Below are 19020 nucleotides of genomic sequence, written 5' to 3'. Positions count from 1 at the left end.
TGGTTCACTTAGGACATGTGTTGACTCTCACTTTTTCCCTGTGGTTCACTGTGGCGTTGTCTAACGGGGAACGTCACGGTTAGGTAAGTGTTAAGTTGTTAGGAGTCAGATGTCTCTGGCCGGCTTGGATGTGATCATGCGAGGATGGTTGGTATACACGTTGTTGTTGCTCGCCGTAGCCAGTGTGTTGTAGCTTTTGAGTCTCCGCCTGGTGTCGTTTGCGTGCTGCGTGTTCCATCGCTCGGGGCCGGATGTTGAGGATGTGAGTATCTAATCTCCTAGGAGATTATGTGTAAATCTCTCCTCAGGTGAGTATGCCCGTTGTGCTGCTCTGGTTTTAGTCGAGTTAGTTATTGTGTTATTGTGTGTTTATGATTTGTTATGTAATACGTTATGTTAAACGGGAGACAACGACCTAGGTGATCGGACAGGAAAGTCGCTGGGTTCCATTCGTGTTCTCTGTGGATTCGTGTGTCTGGCTCCCAGTCATTTGCTCTGCGCATGTCCCCGAACTTGCGTTGTTGTCTTGATTTCTGTGATGCACACTCAGCAATCCTGTCATGCATATTGTTATGGTTTTCAACATTGTTTGTTAATGACTATGTATTGTTGATGTGGTGGATACGTGAATGAAGTACCACAGGTGAGTCAACACCTGCAGTTGGACTGGAGCACTGGAAAAATCGTACCTCCCCCTCGAACTATCATTCTTATTGGCAATCTTATTGGCATACATAGAGTGGGGTTGGGTAGCCGGCTCGCAACATTTTTTGGTACTTCTAGCGTACACACGGATTACACCTGCTGTATTAAGAAGTGACATGTTACTCCCTGTATTTTCATTTTTTTTACTTCTCCTCCTGTGTTTTGATGTTATAGCTTGTGTGCGGGGACGCACACTGATTGGAGGAGGGGGGATAGTGTAACAGTGATGATAGATAGAGTACTGTCTTGTCGGATAAATCTAAACCACATGTGAAGTTAGTTATGTAAGGAGGTTCAGCCCATATTTAGAAGTAGACCATGTGATCAAACCATATTAAGCACAGACTGGAAATAGCAGCCAATAGTAGACTAGCTGTTGAGAATAGTTAAGCGTGGGGCAAGATTCAAACTGTCTCAGTTGCAGCCATGGGTTAAGGTCAGTAGTCACACATCTTGTAGCTCCACTGTAGTAACTGTGTACATTGTAGAATAGCCAACTATCTCTGTAACTGTAAGTGTAACTAGACCATTCTGTAGACCTTGTATAGACCATTGTATTTAGCATTGTGTGTATTGTGTGTTCAAGTATAGCAAGACATACAACACGACACTTACGAGCGCAATCAAACCTGGCTGGCGTCCTTCTATATATATATAGTGTAGTATATTCGCTAGTATATAGATAAAGAATCCTACCTCTAGACCTGAAATTCTACACTACCATAATGCACAGAAAATCAAGCCCTGCCAATAGTAACAGTTGGATCAACTGAACCTAAGCAGAGCTAGACCTGCAGGATCAACTCTCACTGGTATACAATACTGGCAGTGTTGTATACCAGTCAGGCCTAGGGCAGTACAAACAGTGCATCCTCAGCCAACTCACGTGGACTTCAACGTGAACAACCTTTCCCATCTGCTAGCCATGTGATCATCATGTTTTACTGTATGTCGTGCTTAGTTGTACAAGAACAGTACAACCCAACTGTACAAGTAGCATGTAGTGGGCCAGTGCAAAGACCAATCCTTAGCCAAGGGCTTAAATGCTGCTCTGTGTTCATGACCTCCTAACTTTGCCATTAACCTTTATGACTGATAAATTATATTTTTCTCATCAATTATGCAAATAAGGTCCTTATTGGTACATGTATTAGTTGATCAGCTCTTCAAGCATCACTTAAGCTATCTACATACCAAAAATTATGTGGATCCATCCATTCTTGATCATGACTTTTCTCTTTCAAAATCTGAAACTAAACCGGCTCCTACAGTTAAAAAAAACTGTAGGAGCCGGTATGCTCTGGGACCCAAACCTACAACACTTACTTTCTGCCTCAACAGATATCTACACATACATTTTGTACCGCTCAAAAAATTTCCCAACATCACTATGTCTCAGGCTTTTAGCTAGGAATCAATTTTAGGGCGTCCAAAGTAATCGGAGTGATCAGCGGTGCAAGCATTGTAGGGGGTCCGGGGGTATCCCCCCCGGAAAATTTTGAAATCATAACCCTCTGAAATGCTATTTCCTGCATTTTGAGGTGCATATTTTGTAGAATTCAGCCAAGATTTTTTTGTTTCTGTTACAATATGTTTGCCATGACTGAGGCTGGGGGGAAAAATTTGGGCGTCCGTAGTGCGTCTTGCTTAAAAGTATTGCGTCCGATTTCTTATGTTTGTTAGGACAGTGCGTCTAAATGACGCGTTGACGCATGCCTAGCTAAAAGCCTGCTATGTCTTAAACCTAAGAATAGTAAGATGACGGCCACAACATGTCCAGAACTCAAGATATCAAACCATAAGTCTGTCGCTGTACCATAACAACCCTCTGGGTGGCCCAAAATCTAACCATTTCCAGGTTTCATCCAGGCCTTAAGTTATGCTCACACACACACATGTAAATACATACACACAAATACTACCAAAAACATAACTTTCTTGCAAAGGTAATACTTATCTAAGGAGTCAGAACACACAGTCATATAATGCCGAAACAGTCATGTTCATGTCAAATTTGTACGGTAAAGTGCTCTCTATTTTTCCTATCCTTTTCATTTTGAAGTGACTGTAACCAGGAAGACAAAACTCTGTTATGTGGCCTACAGTTGAGACAAACATCAGGTACAGTAGTGCTACAATGATAAAACTATTAACAGGAAGTTTACCCTCACTCAACATGCACCTGTTCATATATGATGTATGCAGAGCTGTTCAGCCTTATGACAGGTACATAAAATTATAAAGTGTGGCAGTACCCTCATCTGAACAGTATCCACATCTAAACACAAGACCTGAGAGTCAATGTCAACTATCTATCTTTATTACGTCTGATAGTTTCCAAACAATCAGTTATTGATTATGTAGCACATGTACCAATGATCAAAGTGCAACAATGATAAAACTTTGGAGTTACTTTAAAATTTACTTCCTACACCTATCACATGCCAGTTACCATTTGGCTGCAAGAAAAAAAAAGACAGGTGCTTGGAAATTTGCTGTCTTTTCACTTTTAGACTATGTATCATGTCAAAGCATTATAACAGCTAGTTGGCTTCTTGCTTTTATCTTCAAGTTATGGTAAATGAATAATCAATACAGTTTTTTTCTCCCCCGAGGAAAAGAAAGCAAACTCTAAGGAAATTCAAAAACATTCTTGCAACCAGTTGTTGATAATGACCGAAAACTGGCACATTTTCATTCACTCCTACACATACATGTACCACTAGTCCTAATTACTTCCATGTCATATCATAGCTAGACTATAAACTACAGGTACTAGTATTCAATAAAATAAATATCACCATTATCTCTGTAATATACATAACTAGTAGTGAACATAACCCTATAATACAGAACCCCACTGAATGAGTTAATATGAGAAAAGTACCTTTGAGTAGGATAAAGCAGAAAGTAGCACAGACCTGTGCCTGTCCCCAACATCGCCCCACCCCTGTTGTATAACTTCCCTTGTTTGTATGACACCACGAGGTCAGCAGGTACAGTGTAGTAGTAAAGTCCATGTCCATGTGCCTCCCTACACATGCGCAAATAATAGCTGTCCACGTGTCCTTTGCACTCAGGCAAATATTACAATGTACATGAAGTCCTTATTTGATGACCCCACCATATATAATTAGAAACATGAACAGACAGGACAATAGGAGTATCATTTATAATATTTGTGACTTTATATACACGTGGCTATATTATGTGTACTACAACTTAGTACAAGTTTACATATTATGACATAATCTATTTGGCATTATCAATATGAGACATTTTAAGAGATTATGCCATTCTACAATGAACATATACAGATAATAGATAAGGTATTGAACAACACTAGTGCCATTACTTTAGTAAAAAGGCTACAAACTTCTATTGATTTTAAACTAACAGTTCATTTTGAACTTTGATCTAACTGATCAAAGGTTATTGTTCTTTAGAATGGGCTATAAAGAGCTAAAAAAAAAGATACAGTATGTCCACACTTATATAGTTACATAGTCATGGCTATATTTAGTAACTGATTGACAACTTTTCCAGAGCAAAAGAAACATCACGATGCTATATAGAATAGAGTGTGCCATACTAAAAGGTTTATACCAGCTAATAGTCATCACAAAAAAGATGATGGTCACATGAGTTGGGTACTGTTTTACTAAGTACTTCAAAGGTTGAAGTATGTAATGACCTGGCCTAAGAGGGTCAATTTTCTTCCATTTGCAAAACTCACATGGCCCAGCTGGAAAGGCATAAGGTGTGGCATATGCCACTAGTGCCAGGAGTGTGCACACACATGATACTATTTCACTGCATGGAATTCTCTTCCTGCCACCTGTTGTGATCAGTTGTTGTCTGCCATTTGAAAAGACCACAAGAAACGCTACATGATCCATGCACCGCCCTGCACATACATGTAATTTCAGAGGGGCGGGGCATGCATCCAACACTCCCACTCTCAGGTACAACCCATTAGAGTAAAGTGATCTTCACCACAGATATGCTTTCTCATGCACCACACCAGCACCCTCTGCAAGTCTGAATAGCTCCTGTGAGAGGCTCGGTGCCTTGTTGACAGCAATTTTTGCTGTGGGTAAATAGACTCTGTCTTCATGTAAGTCTGTCTGTGACAACATACCCTGCTGGGGACACCCTGTCTGCTCTGACAGTCACCACCTTAGACAGACCATTTCCTTTTGTCAACTTGAACTTGACCCTTCTGCTAATCTATGACCTGCATCTGTCTGAACTCTTTCTTTACATGATCTTATCATTTCCAAGCTCATTTATCAGTTTGCACATTACAACTCTATGATTGTAATTACCAAGTTTTTAACCTCCTTGTAATTACATACTTTCTGTTGCTGATGTGATCATGAAACAGTATAATGCAGTTATGACATTGCTAGAATTAAGGGAAACCCAAAGCAATTTCTCCACACTTTGTAGCTTGTTATCTAAGCTTCAAAGGTTTGTTAAGAGATGATATTTCAAAGTAACTCGTCTTGGACACGTTTGTCTCATTTACTGTTACAAGTGCCTCCAGTAACTAGGTAGGAAAATGTTTAGTACTACAAAGCAAGAACAAGGCTTTTGCCACATAGAGGCATTTAGCAACATCAAAGCAGGCACTCTGGGCTAATGCGGTTTAGTACTTTTTTGTTTGGCTGTGCTGGGTGGCCGATGGAGTCCCAAAGATCTTGTTCGTGTTGTGGAATTGACAAAGTCTGCCTTCTGGAGCAACACATTAAGACTGCTATGGATAATGAAGACTTCCAACTTGGTCTTGAGACCCATTGGTCATTTGGACCATCAAACCCTTATTCTCTTGGCATGGCCTTATGTTTCATGTCTGGACAAAGGTGTGCAGGCTAACTCTTTGATTTGCAATTTACCTTAGTTTACTTTACAGGTCTACAGTTGCCAACACTTCAGACAACACTTTGATTTCATGGCATCAAAAACAAACTAGGATGTTGCAATAACATCAAATATAGTAAAAGGGTAGTCTGTAAAGCCTGGGAAATGTGTGATCCAGGCTTGCTATAGCACGGTGTCCAGATCCTCAGTACACATAGGACTACATCACATGGCAAGTCATACACTTCACCTGAAACCTTGAACTAAATCCACAGGGCATGGTGGCTATGGCATTGCAGATGCAGTTTGGTAGCAGACAATGAGTTACTATAATGGCAGATTTGTATAGGGCACAAAGGGCTACTTAGGGAAATTGGGAAGGAACTCAAATCAGGACAGGTGATACAGAAGAGGTTGATGTAACACATCATTTACTTCTGGTGGATTGAATACAATAATACAATTGTATGTGCCCAAACAGCTGTGTCTTTGATTCACCTCACTCACCTCACCTCACCGGTCCCATAGAATCACCGGCTGTAGGGGCAGCAATGCCATCAACTGGGCATTTATGGTGATGAACTGTTGAAGTTGTCTGCTAATTGCTACCTACTGTGGAAATCACACATTTGAATGTATGTTTGCTCTATGTGGTTATGAGCAACATTTAATCTGATACATACAGTTTTATAACCTACACCACTTACTCTCTGCCCTAATTACAAGACCTATCTACCACTCAAAAATCACGACCATAGAATGTCTAACCAGAAGGTCAACTGTAATGACATAACAAGCAGCTAGGGGGCCTAAAATCTAATAATTCAAGACCTACCCACACAACAAATATTGATACAATCCATCCAGAGTTATGCTGTTCATCCACATATGCACTCGCACAAACACTTATTAACCTTCTTGGTGGTAGTAACAATGAATAACAACTGAGCAGAGAATGGCCCAGTGATGTGAGCAAACTGGGAGTTCCTAAACCTAAGAAAAATAGTAGATCACATATATACAATCACTGAATCAGACCTTCTTACTATTAACACTACAAAACAAAGTAGCATGAAGATGTGACTGTGATAGCTCTATACTATAGAAGAAGAGACAGAAGACTAGATCACTTCTGGCTGCTTAAGTTGTTTGACTTTCTTGTTTTTCCAAACCTCCCAAGAAGACACACCACTTCTTTCACCATTAGGGATTTAGACCTTCCATTTTCCCACATACTCAGATGTCAAACCACTCCAAAGGGATGCTCACGATTTGTAACCAAACCCAACAATTAGCACTCAACCAGCACACTAACAAGTCTGGAAGGGCCACTCTCTCCCATGGTGCCTCCCAGTCTTGGAGGAACTTAAGGGTGACACCAGGGGAGGTACAAGGTCAAGTAGACTGACGTTTTGTCTGCTGGTAATGCTGGGAGTAAGGTGCGATTGGAATTGGGTACTAAAATGGCCTATAGGAGCATTGGTTAGCAACTTAATGATGTTTAGTGAATCTGGTCAGAGAGAAAGCTTGATCATAAAGATTTTTTTGGCTGAAGAGGTTCATGTTGAAAAGCTTGTGAACCTGACCATTCATCTGATTCACTTTCTTCCACCCCTTTAGACAGCAGAATGTTAATCTGTTAAGGACATATTGCCCTACTGGTGAAAACTGTTCCTTTGTCCCATTCCTTAACACCAAATATCTCCACTCTTAGCAGTGTTGAAGGAAACCGCAGCATGTGCTTCATTACCAAACCATTGATACTTCAGCAATTGTAACCTACTAGCTTGCCCTTTACAAAATTGTGTATTGTTACAACAATATTTCAATTCAGACGTAACTTTGCTCTTCAAATAAACTTGCATCACTTTTCCTATATGTATCTCCCAACATGCCTCCCAGGGGCTGTAGACGAAATGACTACCTAAGATCACCTCCTTGTGGCTATGAATTATACCCTTACGAGGACTTGAGGACCTTTAAAGAAGAACTCAACTAACAAGAACAAATAACTTCACTATCCACAATTCCACTGTGACACTTTCTGGGATAGAATGATGGCTCACCCATTCCCTGAACTAACAACCTCTCAGCAGTTGTCTCAACAGTGGTATCTGAACCTTCCTGAGGGTACCTGGGACTTCACGCTATGAGAGTAAAAAGGAGAACAGCATCACTCCTCCTACAATGTCATGGAGACCAGTAAATAGTCCACTCAGTTTTCTAAGGCTATCTGTCACTGTAAACCCTCCATCCCACAGCAAACAGCCACTAAACTTGGCTCTGTTTAGAGGTCAACACGACAAGTGGAATAGTGCAGGTTTGGGAATGGGGGGAACGTACCAACACTGCCAAGAACAAGTCTGTGCAAGATTTTTGTTGCCCTCTGTAAATGCCCTGTACCATCTTGTTCCAACCTAAACGAGGTCTGTGTCAAGTTAATAATGGAATAGAGAACACAGTTAGAATCAAGCACAGACAGGCATTCTGTCTTAGTGCCAAGCAATGATAACCTTCACCTACATGTATATAGGCTACATGTAAAACTAGTCTATCTGCTGTAAATCAGCCATGATATCTGTTCTACCACTTAATTACCTGACAGGTTTGAGTGATCAAACACTGAGGTATACATACTACAGTGGTGGCTAATCCTGGTCAGGTGTGGTTCGATGATAACAAAACATCATGACAAGGTCCCCTATGAAGAACTTTTCCATATACAGCTGAAACTGAAACTGTACATGTTGTGATACATATAGAATACAACATGGTGCATTCCACATCTCCAAGGATACCAGCCCAACCTGCTGTTGGCCGGGAACTGACGGTGATGCAGAATATGCCATGTTGTATTCTATTCATCTGATACCCACCCGAAAAAACACATGTTTCAATGTAAAAAGCTGCAGAAGTTGAGGATATTCGGCATCCTCAAACTGTAACAAAAGCAATTGCAACCATGGTATTCAAATTCTGGTTTTTAAAGTTTCCGCAGCTGCTCTGTGGAAGCCCATGTGATAACAGTAGAAACCTGTGGGTGATGATAAGTTATCACAAGGTCCAGAACACTGAACGTTATCATGGCTGATATGAAATAAATAAGTAATGGTTCACCTCCAACCTAAGAGAATTTCACCTTCAACCTTGTGTCCCAGAGGTGGCTATATATATATATGCACCCCTCTTACCACATTTTACAGCACATCTTACACAGATCAAGACACATTGCCATTTATTTAACATATACTTAGCATTACAGATTGATATTGAGGCAAGTTGAAAACCACATACTGTATCCAGAAATTTTGCAGTGGTTCTATGTTTGCAATTTAGTGCATTGAGCTCTCACCAGAAACAGATCACGTTGTGAACATGTGCACAGCTTTTGCACGGGGCTCCTTTCCCTCCAACCACCAAATCAAGTTCAAACAAACTTCAATTGATTTGCTGTACCTGTCATCATCGCCCAATGACAACATACCAAAAGGTTTTATACAACCTCATTTTCCTTTGCTGGTCAACCAAACAGACTGGACTTGGCAGACTCACAGGGCAGATTCTTACAAAGCTGTGTGTGAATCACTAGCAAAACTGGCATTGACCAATGTATGGACAGAGCGGGAACACACGGTGAGACAGAGAAAGTCAGCTAGGGAGTTGATGGCTATACATGGTAAAGGAGTATGATGAGTAAATTAGTGAGTAACTGTATGAGCGAGTGGGTGAGTGGGTGGGTGGGTGAGTGAGTGAGTGAGTGAGTGAGTGAGTGAGTGAGTGAGTGAGTGAGTGAGTGAGTGAGTGAGTGAGTGAGTGAGTGAGTGAGTGAGAGGGAGCGAGCGAGCGAGTGAGAGAGAGGGAGTGAGTGTGCGAGACAGATGAAGAGTTAGACGGACAGACGAAGAACTAGAGGGATATAAAGTGAGAAATATGTATGCAGGTCTGACCTGTAGTGGGAGGATGTTCAGTGCCTGGACCAGCAGACAGCCGTTCCCCGACAGGAGATAGGACACCAGTGTCTTCTCCCCATCCTCTGCACTGCAACACTCATGGACATCACTCAGGAACTCCTGGGCAAGGACGTTACACACCGTACCGGAGTCCCTACAAAACAAAGCATCACAACTTCAGACATCTGCTGTTCTGACAGAAATCAACAGGAGTCTGACAACACTTCCTCCATAAAGGAACAGGAAAGCCTGAAACATTAAGAACATCAATCAAGACAAGTGCATTAAGGAAATTCAATCCAAAATGAACTTCGGCCCTTGCTTTACCAAAACGTTCTTACATACATACCAGTAGTACAACTTAAATCTATGTCAAATTCAAGATTTGTCTCTTGAAATTAACAACTTGCTTACCATACTACACTGTCTACACATGTAGCAATATTTTTTAATGTAAGATTTAGCTTCTTTACTATCTAACAAAACATTCATTCACTGTGACATTTAGTCTCTGTTTGCAAAAAGCAGGTGACCTAGATTAGGAATCTCCAAACCGATTTTATGTTATTTGCTTGACAAATTTGTACTTTTTTTTACATATAACATGTAGCTGTTGACATAACTTACATGTTTCAACTGTCATATCCAACAACATTCAACAAACCTACCGATTTATAAGGTGAGGAACATGCACAGGTCATGGTGACCCTCCCACACCAGGAGGCAACTTAACCAGTTTGTTCATTGTGGTAAATATTAATAAAGTCACAGGACTTTTGTAGTTTATCTAGAATCAAAGGTTAGTTTCTGCGCACAATATGTGCCCCAACTTTCTGGTTAATATTTGCACAGCAAAGGGCAAACTAAGAAGGATGGTTGAGAAGAGATCATGCACTGACCAATGTAACATACCACTGGCAACAGATTACTAGTACCTTCAATGTCCATCCCAAAAACTCATGCAGCAGACATTTGCCTCAAGAGCAAGTTGGTCATCTTCTTTCCTACAGATGAAGTTTCTTTCTAGAGAACAGATTGACCAACAGCACTTTATATATAAATCTTCAGACTGCCACCCAATTAGTGATTAATCCGTCAATGGTTATACAACGATGGCCTGGATATGTTCTACAATTTTGTGATTTCCTGCTCCATGGGACATTTTCCAATTTTAGACCATCCCTGCTGTTGTAATTTAAGGTAATCTCTTGAACAAATCTACAGGGCAACACAAGTAGACAACAGTTTGGAAAGGTGCTGTAAGGTCATGATGTGTGTAGCATGGGTCAGTGCCAAACATAGCAGGGCAAAATGGCCTGAGCCTTGATCCCATTTATTCTGGCTGCTCTACAAAAATTGAAGCAGGGAAAGACAACTTTCCCTATTCAGGAGAAACTTCCTGACTCTGAATTCCTGACATCCTTGATCTCTGACACCATCGCATGACTGAAACTCTGCCATTCACAAAATTATTTTGAACTCAAATGAGAATACACAGTAGGGTCCATCAGAAAAATACTTTGTGTGAAGCATATGCCAAGTCACATCAAAGAGAAGTCAGGCTATACAATGCCGTTAAAAAGACGTTGAATGAAAAATAATAAAGCAATGAATGACACTTTTTCCCCGCAGAGGTAGCCTATTTAGACCTGATTTGCATTGGAAATAGAGTTAAACAAAAGACAGAAGTTTATGATCACACATGTTTCCAACGTGTGAGTTTCACTACTTATATGGAACAAAATCTTTTAAGAAGAACTTCATGCGTTTCCTCGTGGTAACATGGGGCTGGTAATGCTTAGATAGTTAGAAGAAGTGAGACACATATTGGCTGGTCATCACAAAAAGGTTAATCATGATCGGCCAGCTAGTACTGGCCCAATACAACTACAGGCCATCTCTTCAGACCTGGAAATAGTGATCTGAAAACAGTTTAAGAAATACTATCCAATGACCTGGAAATTCATCATCCAAAAGGTCAGATTTGTTTTAGGAGATTTTGCTCATAGGGGAGTGATCCTATTACAGTAGCAGGACACCAATAGATAAGTCAACGTTTCATAATGGCATATCTTTCATGATTGCAATGAAACAGACTTAGTAAAGAACTACACAGACTAAATCTATTTTGAACTTTAAAAGTTGAAGACAGTCTGCTGAATGCCACAGGTGTCTGTAAAACAAGATGACACTACCTAAGATTTTATATCCAAGATTTCTCAGAAGTACCTGTTTCTGATAACATAACAGAAAGTTAAAATGCTGTCCACAACATCACTCTCTATTTATTTCCTCGGGCAATTTTTCCAAAGACTACAGCAACAGAGAGGGTTATAATTAGAGCACATCCTGTTGAGAAGGGCATTAGTATCAGCATGCACCGAACTGTACAACATATCTCAGCAATGCTTCTGTAAATGTACTAGGATTACATGGTTCATGATTGGCATGCCAAACATTTTCTTGCGAAAAAGTGTAATAGCTCAAGCTTCAGGTAAAGTGCAATTGGTTAGCATATAGCATTTTAAGGGTACACATGTACCAGGTATACTATCATCAAGCCTTCGAAATGATTCAAGGGCTTGCAGTTAACATTTGTATCAGTAGGGGGCATTTGCTATCTGCAACAGATCAGTGTTGGGCATATTCTAAGTTGTAAGTTAATGTATTGATTAAATCCATTTAAACGTTGACATAAAAAATTGATTTATATGCATGCATACTACATGTTGGTTTGTCAAAATTATATCTAAAAAGTTTATTTTACAATGTTTTATGGTAGGTCAGCCTTGGCATAAGGAAAAGTGGTCAAATTTTCATCTAGACCAGGTAGCCTGGGTACCATCCTATTTCTACCAGGGCTGCTTACACTTGCTGCCATAAAGTGAGCGTAAGGAGTCCTGGTAGACGGTACCCAGGCTACAGACCAGCAGCCAAGTTTGGGACTTTGCTTACTGGCATAAGATAGGATTATATGCTGCCAGGTCATTGCTCTGCAAGTCTGAGTGGCATACAGTTTCCTTGTTGTTCCAGGAAGTTTGTCATCCCCTCGTGATGAGGAAATGAGTGAACACAGACTTGGATACATTGGCAAATCTGTTTCACATTCAAATAACGCCAGTCTACTAGTAGGGCACACAAGGATTGACTCATTTATCTGCCTGATTACGTGGCATATCCTTGATAATGACAGGTGCAAATATAGATTGATGGTGACAGTACCGTTCCATCCCCTGTACTTCCTGTGATACTTGCACATATATCCCGGAAAACATGCTGTCAGTAGCCATGATTGATGGGCCGGTAGTACTTTGTACAGAGACATCAAAACATACACCACTTCATTCCTTGACCTGGCAAACACAGGCCTGATATACCCTAAAGTGTCATGAGGAAAGAATCTCTTGTAGCAATTTCTCTATCATCATTTTCTTTGCTTTCTTTGCCATGAAATTTCATCTACTTCCTGATGACCATTTTTCAACCAACAAATTTAACAACCCAAAACAGGTTTCTTAAACTGAAAAGTCAGATGCATGAAGTAAAATGCTGATAAAAAAAGTCTGAAATAATAACATCTATCTCATTTTGTGCTGTGGAAAAGACATTAAATGAAAAGAGGTTGGGTACTTGAGTAAATACAATAAAGTGAAGAAAAAACAGTATTTTTCAGCTTTGAATTTTAGAGGTAACACCTTTATGTATGCAATTCTAGCCTGTACAATGTACATAAATATAATTCAGAGAACGTTGACACCATGAATTTCTACAGTCAAGAACGTAATAAGCTTACAGTGAAATCAACATTTCCTGTATATCATCAGGGACATTTCAAGAAAAAAGCTGAGAAACTTACCAAGACTGCTCTTGGTCATTCAGAAAGCACAACTCCTGCTTCTCAGCCTGGACAAGAAGAAGCTTCAAGAACCTTTCCAGCTTTTTCTTCTTTTCAGAGTCCTGGAAAAAGATTTTGGAAAAAAAACAGGAATGAGAAATGTGAGGTAAGATTGATCTCTCCATGCATTTGCCTTTAATGTTTACACTTTATCCAATGTAGTTTTCCATTGCATGTGGTATTGTTTTTGTAGAGGGTTAAGGCCTCTCTGCACCAGGGTGTGACAAACAAACAGGCCGCAGTAAGGACACGACCTGATGGTCAGCCTATCCTCATGCAGGCCAATATAGCAGGGTCTGGTTACAGGTATGGAGGACGTGCATGGGAAAGAGAGGGTCAAGATGGGTATTGCATAGAAGCAAATTGACTTACCTTGAAGGCAAGTGAAATTGTATAATATCTTGTAATAGCTTTTATAAGTGACAATGACTGCTCTGCACAATATGCAAACTTAGTATACAAACTTCAATCACTCTAATAAAAATATTGCAATGAAACTTTGAAATGTTATTACATGTCAGATTACATATCACATACATTGTTTGTATTATGTATTCATTCACCCACTATGGGTGACCCACATACAGACACTAATGGGAATACTTAGAATGGTCACATGATGCCTGGGGTCAACAAATTAACAGCTAACCCAATTAGAATACAAACTAAACATTTGTCCATGAGCACTACTCTTTATCATGAAGATCAATTTATACTACGAATGACAATCAGAATTTGTTGTTAGTAACAATTCATATATATTGATTTAATTCATGGTACACAGTCAAGTAGCTTTATCATTCTTGCATTGAGAATGTCACGTTAATTATTACATCTAAGTTGTGTTGTTGTTCATTATTAAACAATTAATGGTAACTGAATTTAATGCTCCTATTAATGATGAAAGAAGGAAAAATTCAGTGGCATTGGAGGAATCACATGCTCTGTATCTTGATACCAGCACATACTCAGCAAAGTAAGAGGCTAGTAGCAAATAATCGAAATGTTGTCAACTTTTGTAAATGAATTCCATTCAATTCATAACTACCACATCAGGAAACCACTTTGTCCTGTTTAGCAGAACAATATATAGGAAAGCTCCTAGCGTTTTGCAAGCACAATACATAATTTGGAAAGTACATGAAGTACAATAGGAACCCATTTCAGAGTGAGTGACTTGAGTATGAACTTCTTATGTCCTAATTTTGAACAGACCCACCTGGCTTGCCGAGTGTGTACCACCTTGCTCAGCCCTGAAGGACTGCCAGGCCTCCAAAATGGTCGGGTCTATTCCCTGCTGATCCATTGAAAGTGCCAATCCACGCCTATAATTGTCTTTAATTTCGCAGGGCCACTGGAGAAACTTTTCTCAAGACAATATGATGGTTACAGCTGGGAGGGGGGCGTTCTTCAAACGATCTTCGCGACCAAACGTCTGCGGTCTTAAGGTGAAAAAACGCGCCCTCAAACCATACACCAAACATCAGGAACAGACAAGACACCTCTCTGATTGCTACTTAGAAGAAAACACAGCTCTACCAACAAGATAGACATCAGAAACAGGTGAATTCTCTACGCTGATAAACGACAACAAAACAACGGCAGCCATTTTGGGTAATTTTCCTCGTGACTGTATGACCTTTCACCCTTATGCTAATTTATTTGCACCTGGTTCAATCAAGGACAAGGACAGGGCAAGGAGGTGTTGTCTGCTGTCCCAGCAGAGGTTGGTCAGGATTTTCCCCATCAAGCTCTGCTTGGAGAGTAACGTTTTTACTTGGTATTATCAACCAATTGACATCCTATTTAATGCCATTGCCTTGGTTAAAATGTGATGCTCTTATAATTAAATGGTAATTATGCAAATCAGAATCTATTAGTAATTTACATGCTTATAATTGAGGAAAGTTTGTAACAGGACTAAGCTAACACTTGGCAACTGAGGACAAGATGAACACTGATAGAGAAAAACTATGCAAATGAGTAGTAATGTGCATAATTAATGACAAAACACAATAATACCATTATGGAATTTCATACATGTGGCATTTGATGTTACATGAAGATGAATATTGATGAATATAAAACTATGCAAATGAATCCTCATTTGCATAATTGACCAGAAAATGCTTAATAGATTTAGACAACTTTCATTTTTTGAGTGGAGAAGATTACTAACTGATATAATTTTATGCAAATGAAGACCTTTAAGGAAGATGAGGTGGGCGTGTCAGTTCCCACGCCACCGACTCTGCATACGGACTAACCTTTGACATCAAAAGTTGTATGTATGTACAATCAATGAGAAACACTTATAATATATCAATTGTGAAGCCTAAAGGATAGTTTGGTATGGGTTGTAGAACTGTTTTTTTTAATTTTTGCTTCACCCAAGCAAGGTTATATCAAACTTTATAGAACTTCCTTGCTTCACCCAAGAAAGACAGTTACAAATTCTAGATCCAGATCTGAAAATTTTCAATAGGCATTTTACTACAATAACGTTACATATACACTTCCATGAAAGACAGGCTCCTAGCTCCTTAGTCATTGTTGAGAGATTACTGCACAAGTAACATGTTTCAACAATAGATTTCAACATTTATATTGTTTATCTGACTGATACCGTTAGATAGGTATTTTTTACGTCACATGTGTAGTACATTAGATTCCAGTAACAACTTACTATGTACAACAATTGTAGGCTTCTGCGCAGAAGTACAATTACTCTGAAGTGGGTTTGTTGACAAGTCCTTTATTCAGAATGATCACCTTAAAATGTATATGATGAGACCATAACACTGTATAAAGAGAACAAGGCAAATACTATTGTAACATCATTCATGTAACAGTGTCTAAAATTATGTATCTACCTTGTCCTGAATTAAACTCAATACTTCCACCATTTGGTCTTTTCTATGAGTGACCAATCCACATAATCATGGATTTTCATCCATGCCATGTGTGTTTAGAAAATTGTCTCTCTAATGACCAGTCACAATCATCTTTTGGTGCTGCAGAAGACTGCACATCATGCACTAGGCTGCTATACGGTATGTCTAATTAATTTATCGGTTTAAGTGGTCTTTCTGTCCTATAGCGAAGTTACAATAGAGTGACCACATAGGTTTGTCATTTGCATGTTTCATCAAGTTAAATGACATAAGATATCTATAAGCTGTCTTGCAGTGACACTCTCCACAAACATAAGGTTTCTCACCAGTGTGTTTGCCCATGACATGAGTTGGTCTAACCTTATTTTCCACGTGGAAGAGAAATCACAATGATCGCATCGTGGTAAGGCTATTCACCTGTATGTTTCCTCATAATTATGCCTTGATAGGTGAGGCTTATGTGCTGTCCCATATCCACATATTCCACACACAAAATGTTTCTCACCATTGTGTTTTACCTGACCACACTAGTAAGGTTTTTGTTTCTTACCAGTGTGTTTAACCATGTGACTGTCTAGAGATTTTTTCCATGCTGCAGAATAATCACACTGATCACACTTGTAAGGTTTTTCACCTGAATGTTTGATCATATGTTGGTCCAGGTAGTCTCTCCTCGCAGTACGGAAATTACAGTGCTCACACCTGTGAGGTTTTTCTCCAGTATGATTCCTCATGTGTCGCAACAGAGAAGCCTTGAAAGCTGTCCTGAATCCACACTTTCCACACATGAAAGGTTTTTCAGTGGTACCACCATGGCTAACCATGTGCTGTTCTACACGTTTCTTCTGTTCAGAAGATAAGTCGCCTATATGTTTATGTTCATATTCACCCAAGTGCTGTACTAACTGGTTTTTACTCACAGTACAAAAATCACACTGTTCACACCTGTATACTTTTTCACCTTTGTGTTTCCTCATATGCCTGGAAAAGCGAGTCCTACAAGCTGTCCTGTATCGCCTATATGTTTATGTTCATATTCACCCAAGTGCTGTACTAACTGGTTTTTACTCACAGTACAAAAATCACACTGTTCACACCTGTATACTTTTTCACCTTTGTGTTTCCTCATATGCCTGGAAAAGCGAGTCCTACAAGCTGTCCTGTATCCACAGACTTGACACACAGAAGGTTTCTCATCACTGTGTTCACGAACCAGGTGTTTGTCCAAATAGATTTTTCGTACTGAAGAGTAGTCACACTGATCACACTTGTAAGGTTTTTCACCAGAATGTTTAGCCATATGTTGCTCCATATAGTCTCTCCTTGCTGTACTGAAATTGCAAATTTCACACCTGTGAGTTTTTTTACCAGTATAATGTTTCTTTGTGTGTCGGGTTAAGGAAGACTGGAAAGCTGTCCTGAACCCACACTCTTCACACAAGTAACATTTTTCTTTGCTGTGTTTACCCATGTGTTGTTTCAACTTGCTTTTTGAACAGGTAGAAAAGTCACAGCAGTCACAGTTGTAAGGTTTTTCATCTTTTTGTTTGGTCATATCTCTTGAAACTTTAGTCCTATATGCTGACTTCTTTCCACATTCTCCATAAATTGGATTTGTAGATTTCTTACTGTGACTAACCATGTGTTGTACTAATTTGTCTTTCTGCTCAGAGGATAAGTCAAACTGATCGCATTTGTAAGGTTTCTCACCCATGTGCTGGTCTAAATGACTTTTACTTTTAGTGCAAAAATTACACTGATCACACCTGTATGGTTTTTCACCTGTGTGCTTCCTCATATGTCGTGATAGGTGAGGTTTATAAGCTGTCCCATATCCGCACAGACCACATACGTAAGGTTTCTCACCAGTGTGTTTGGCTAGGTGACGGTCCAAATAGACTTTCCGTACAGCAGAATAGTCACACTGATCACACTTGAACGGTTTTTCACCTGTGTGCTGAGCCATGTGTCGCTGCAAGTTGATTTGCCATCGGGTGGAAAAGTCACATTGATTGCAGCTGTAAGGTTTTGTATCTTCATGCCTTTTCATATGTTGAGATAAGTGAGTTCTATAACCTGTCCTGTATCCGCACTCTCCACACATGTAAGGTTTTTCACCTGTGTGTTTAACCAGATGAGTGTTTAAATAGTCTTTCCTCACAGTAGCATAGTCACACTGATCGCACTTGTAAGGTTTTTCCTTCATATGTTTAGCCATATGTTGGTCCATATAGTCTCTCCTTGAAGTCCGGTAATTGCAAATTTCACACCTGTGAGCCTTTACACCAGTATGCTTCCTCATGTGTCGGGATAGTGAAGACTGGAAAACTGTCCTGAACCCACACTCTTCACACAGGTAAGATTTCTCCATGCTGTGTTTACCCATGTGTTGTTTTAAGCTGATTTTTGAACGCATTTTTGTATTTCTAAAATTCCTAGTACATGTAGTTTATGCTGTACGTTGTCTTAAATGATTTTAAATATGATTTGTTTTCCCTTGTCCGTTGTCTGTAGTCTGTGAAATGTAAACTCTTCTGTCCAGGGCTGTAACTGGCCCCTCCCAGGTAGGGAGGACGGGCCAATAAGAAGAAGTGCGATTGAATCAGGCTACGTTGTCTGGTCCTGTCTTTTTCCCAGGCTTGATGATGATCCTACAGAATTTTCAGATGACTTGTATATACCTATAAATTACAAATAGGAATACAGAAAATTG

At 39.7% G+C, this 19020-nt stretch overlaps 2 protein-coding genes across 2 annotated transcripts in view; both read right to left on the bottom strand.

Annotated features, from left to right (window-relative positions):
- LOC118409344 (lysosomal-trafficking regulator-like) overlaps nt 1-19020 on the bottom strand; it is a 64021-nt gene that overhangs the window by 44443 nt on the left and 558 nt on the right. Inside the window, exons 2-4 of the mRNA XM_035810310.1 lie at nt 14633-18988; nt 13375-13475; nt 9516-9672 (exon numbers count right to left, since the gene is read on the bottom strand). Of these exons, the coding sequence (XP_035666203.1) occupies nt 9516-9672; nt 13375-13475; nt 14633-14719 (345 nt within the window). The 5' untranslated portion in view covers nt 14720-18988. The remainder of the gene's footprint in view (nt 1-9515; nt 9673-13374; nt 13476-14632; nt 18989-19020) is intronic.
- On the bottom strand, nt 16835-18678 carry LOC118409676 (zinc finger protein 525-like). The gene is made up of 2 exons (XM_035810909.1): nt 18469-18678; nt 16835-17152 (listed from the first exon to the last, which is right to left on the bottom strand). Exons 1-2 carry the CDS (start codon nt 18676-18678, stop codon nt 16835-16837), a joined length of 528 nt encoding a protein of 175 aa, XP_035666802.1.

The sequence above is a fragment of the Branchiostoma floridae genome, chromosome 1 (assembly GCF_000003815.2).
Source record: "Branchiostoma floridae strain S238N-H82 chromosome 1, Bfl_VNyyK, whole genome shotgun sequence".
Classification (NCBI taxonomy): Eukaryota; Metazoa; Chordata; class Leptocardii; order Amphioxiformes; family Branchiostomatidae; genus Branchiostoma; species Branchiostoma floridae.
This window is presented reverse-complemented; position numbering and strand designations above follow the sequence as displayed.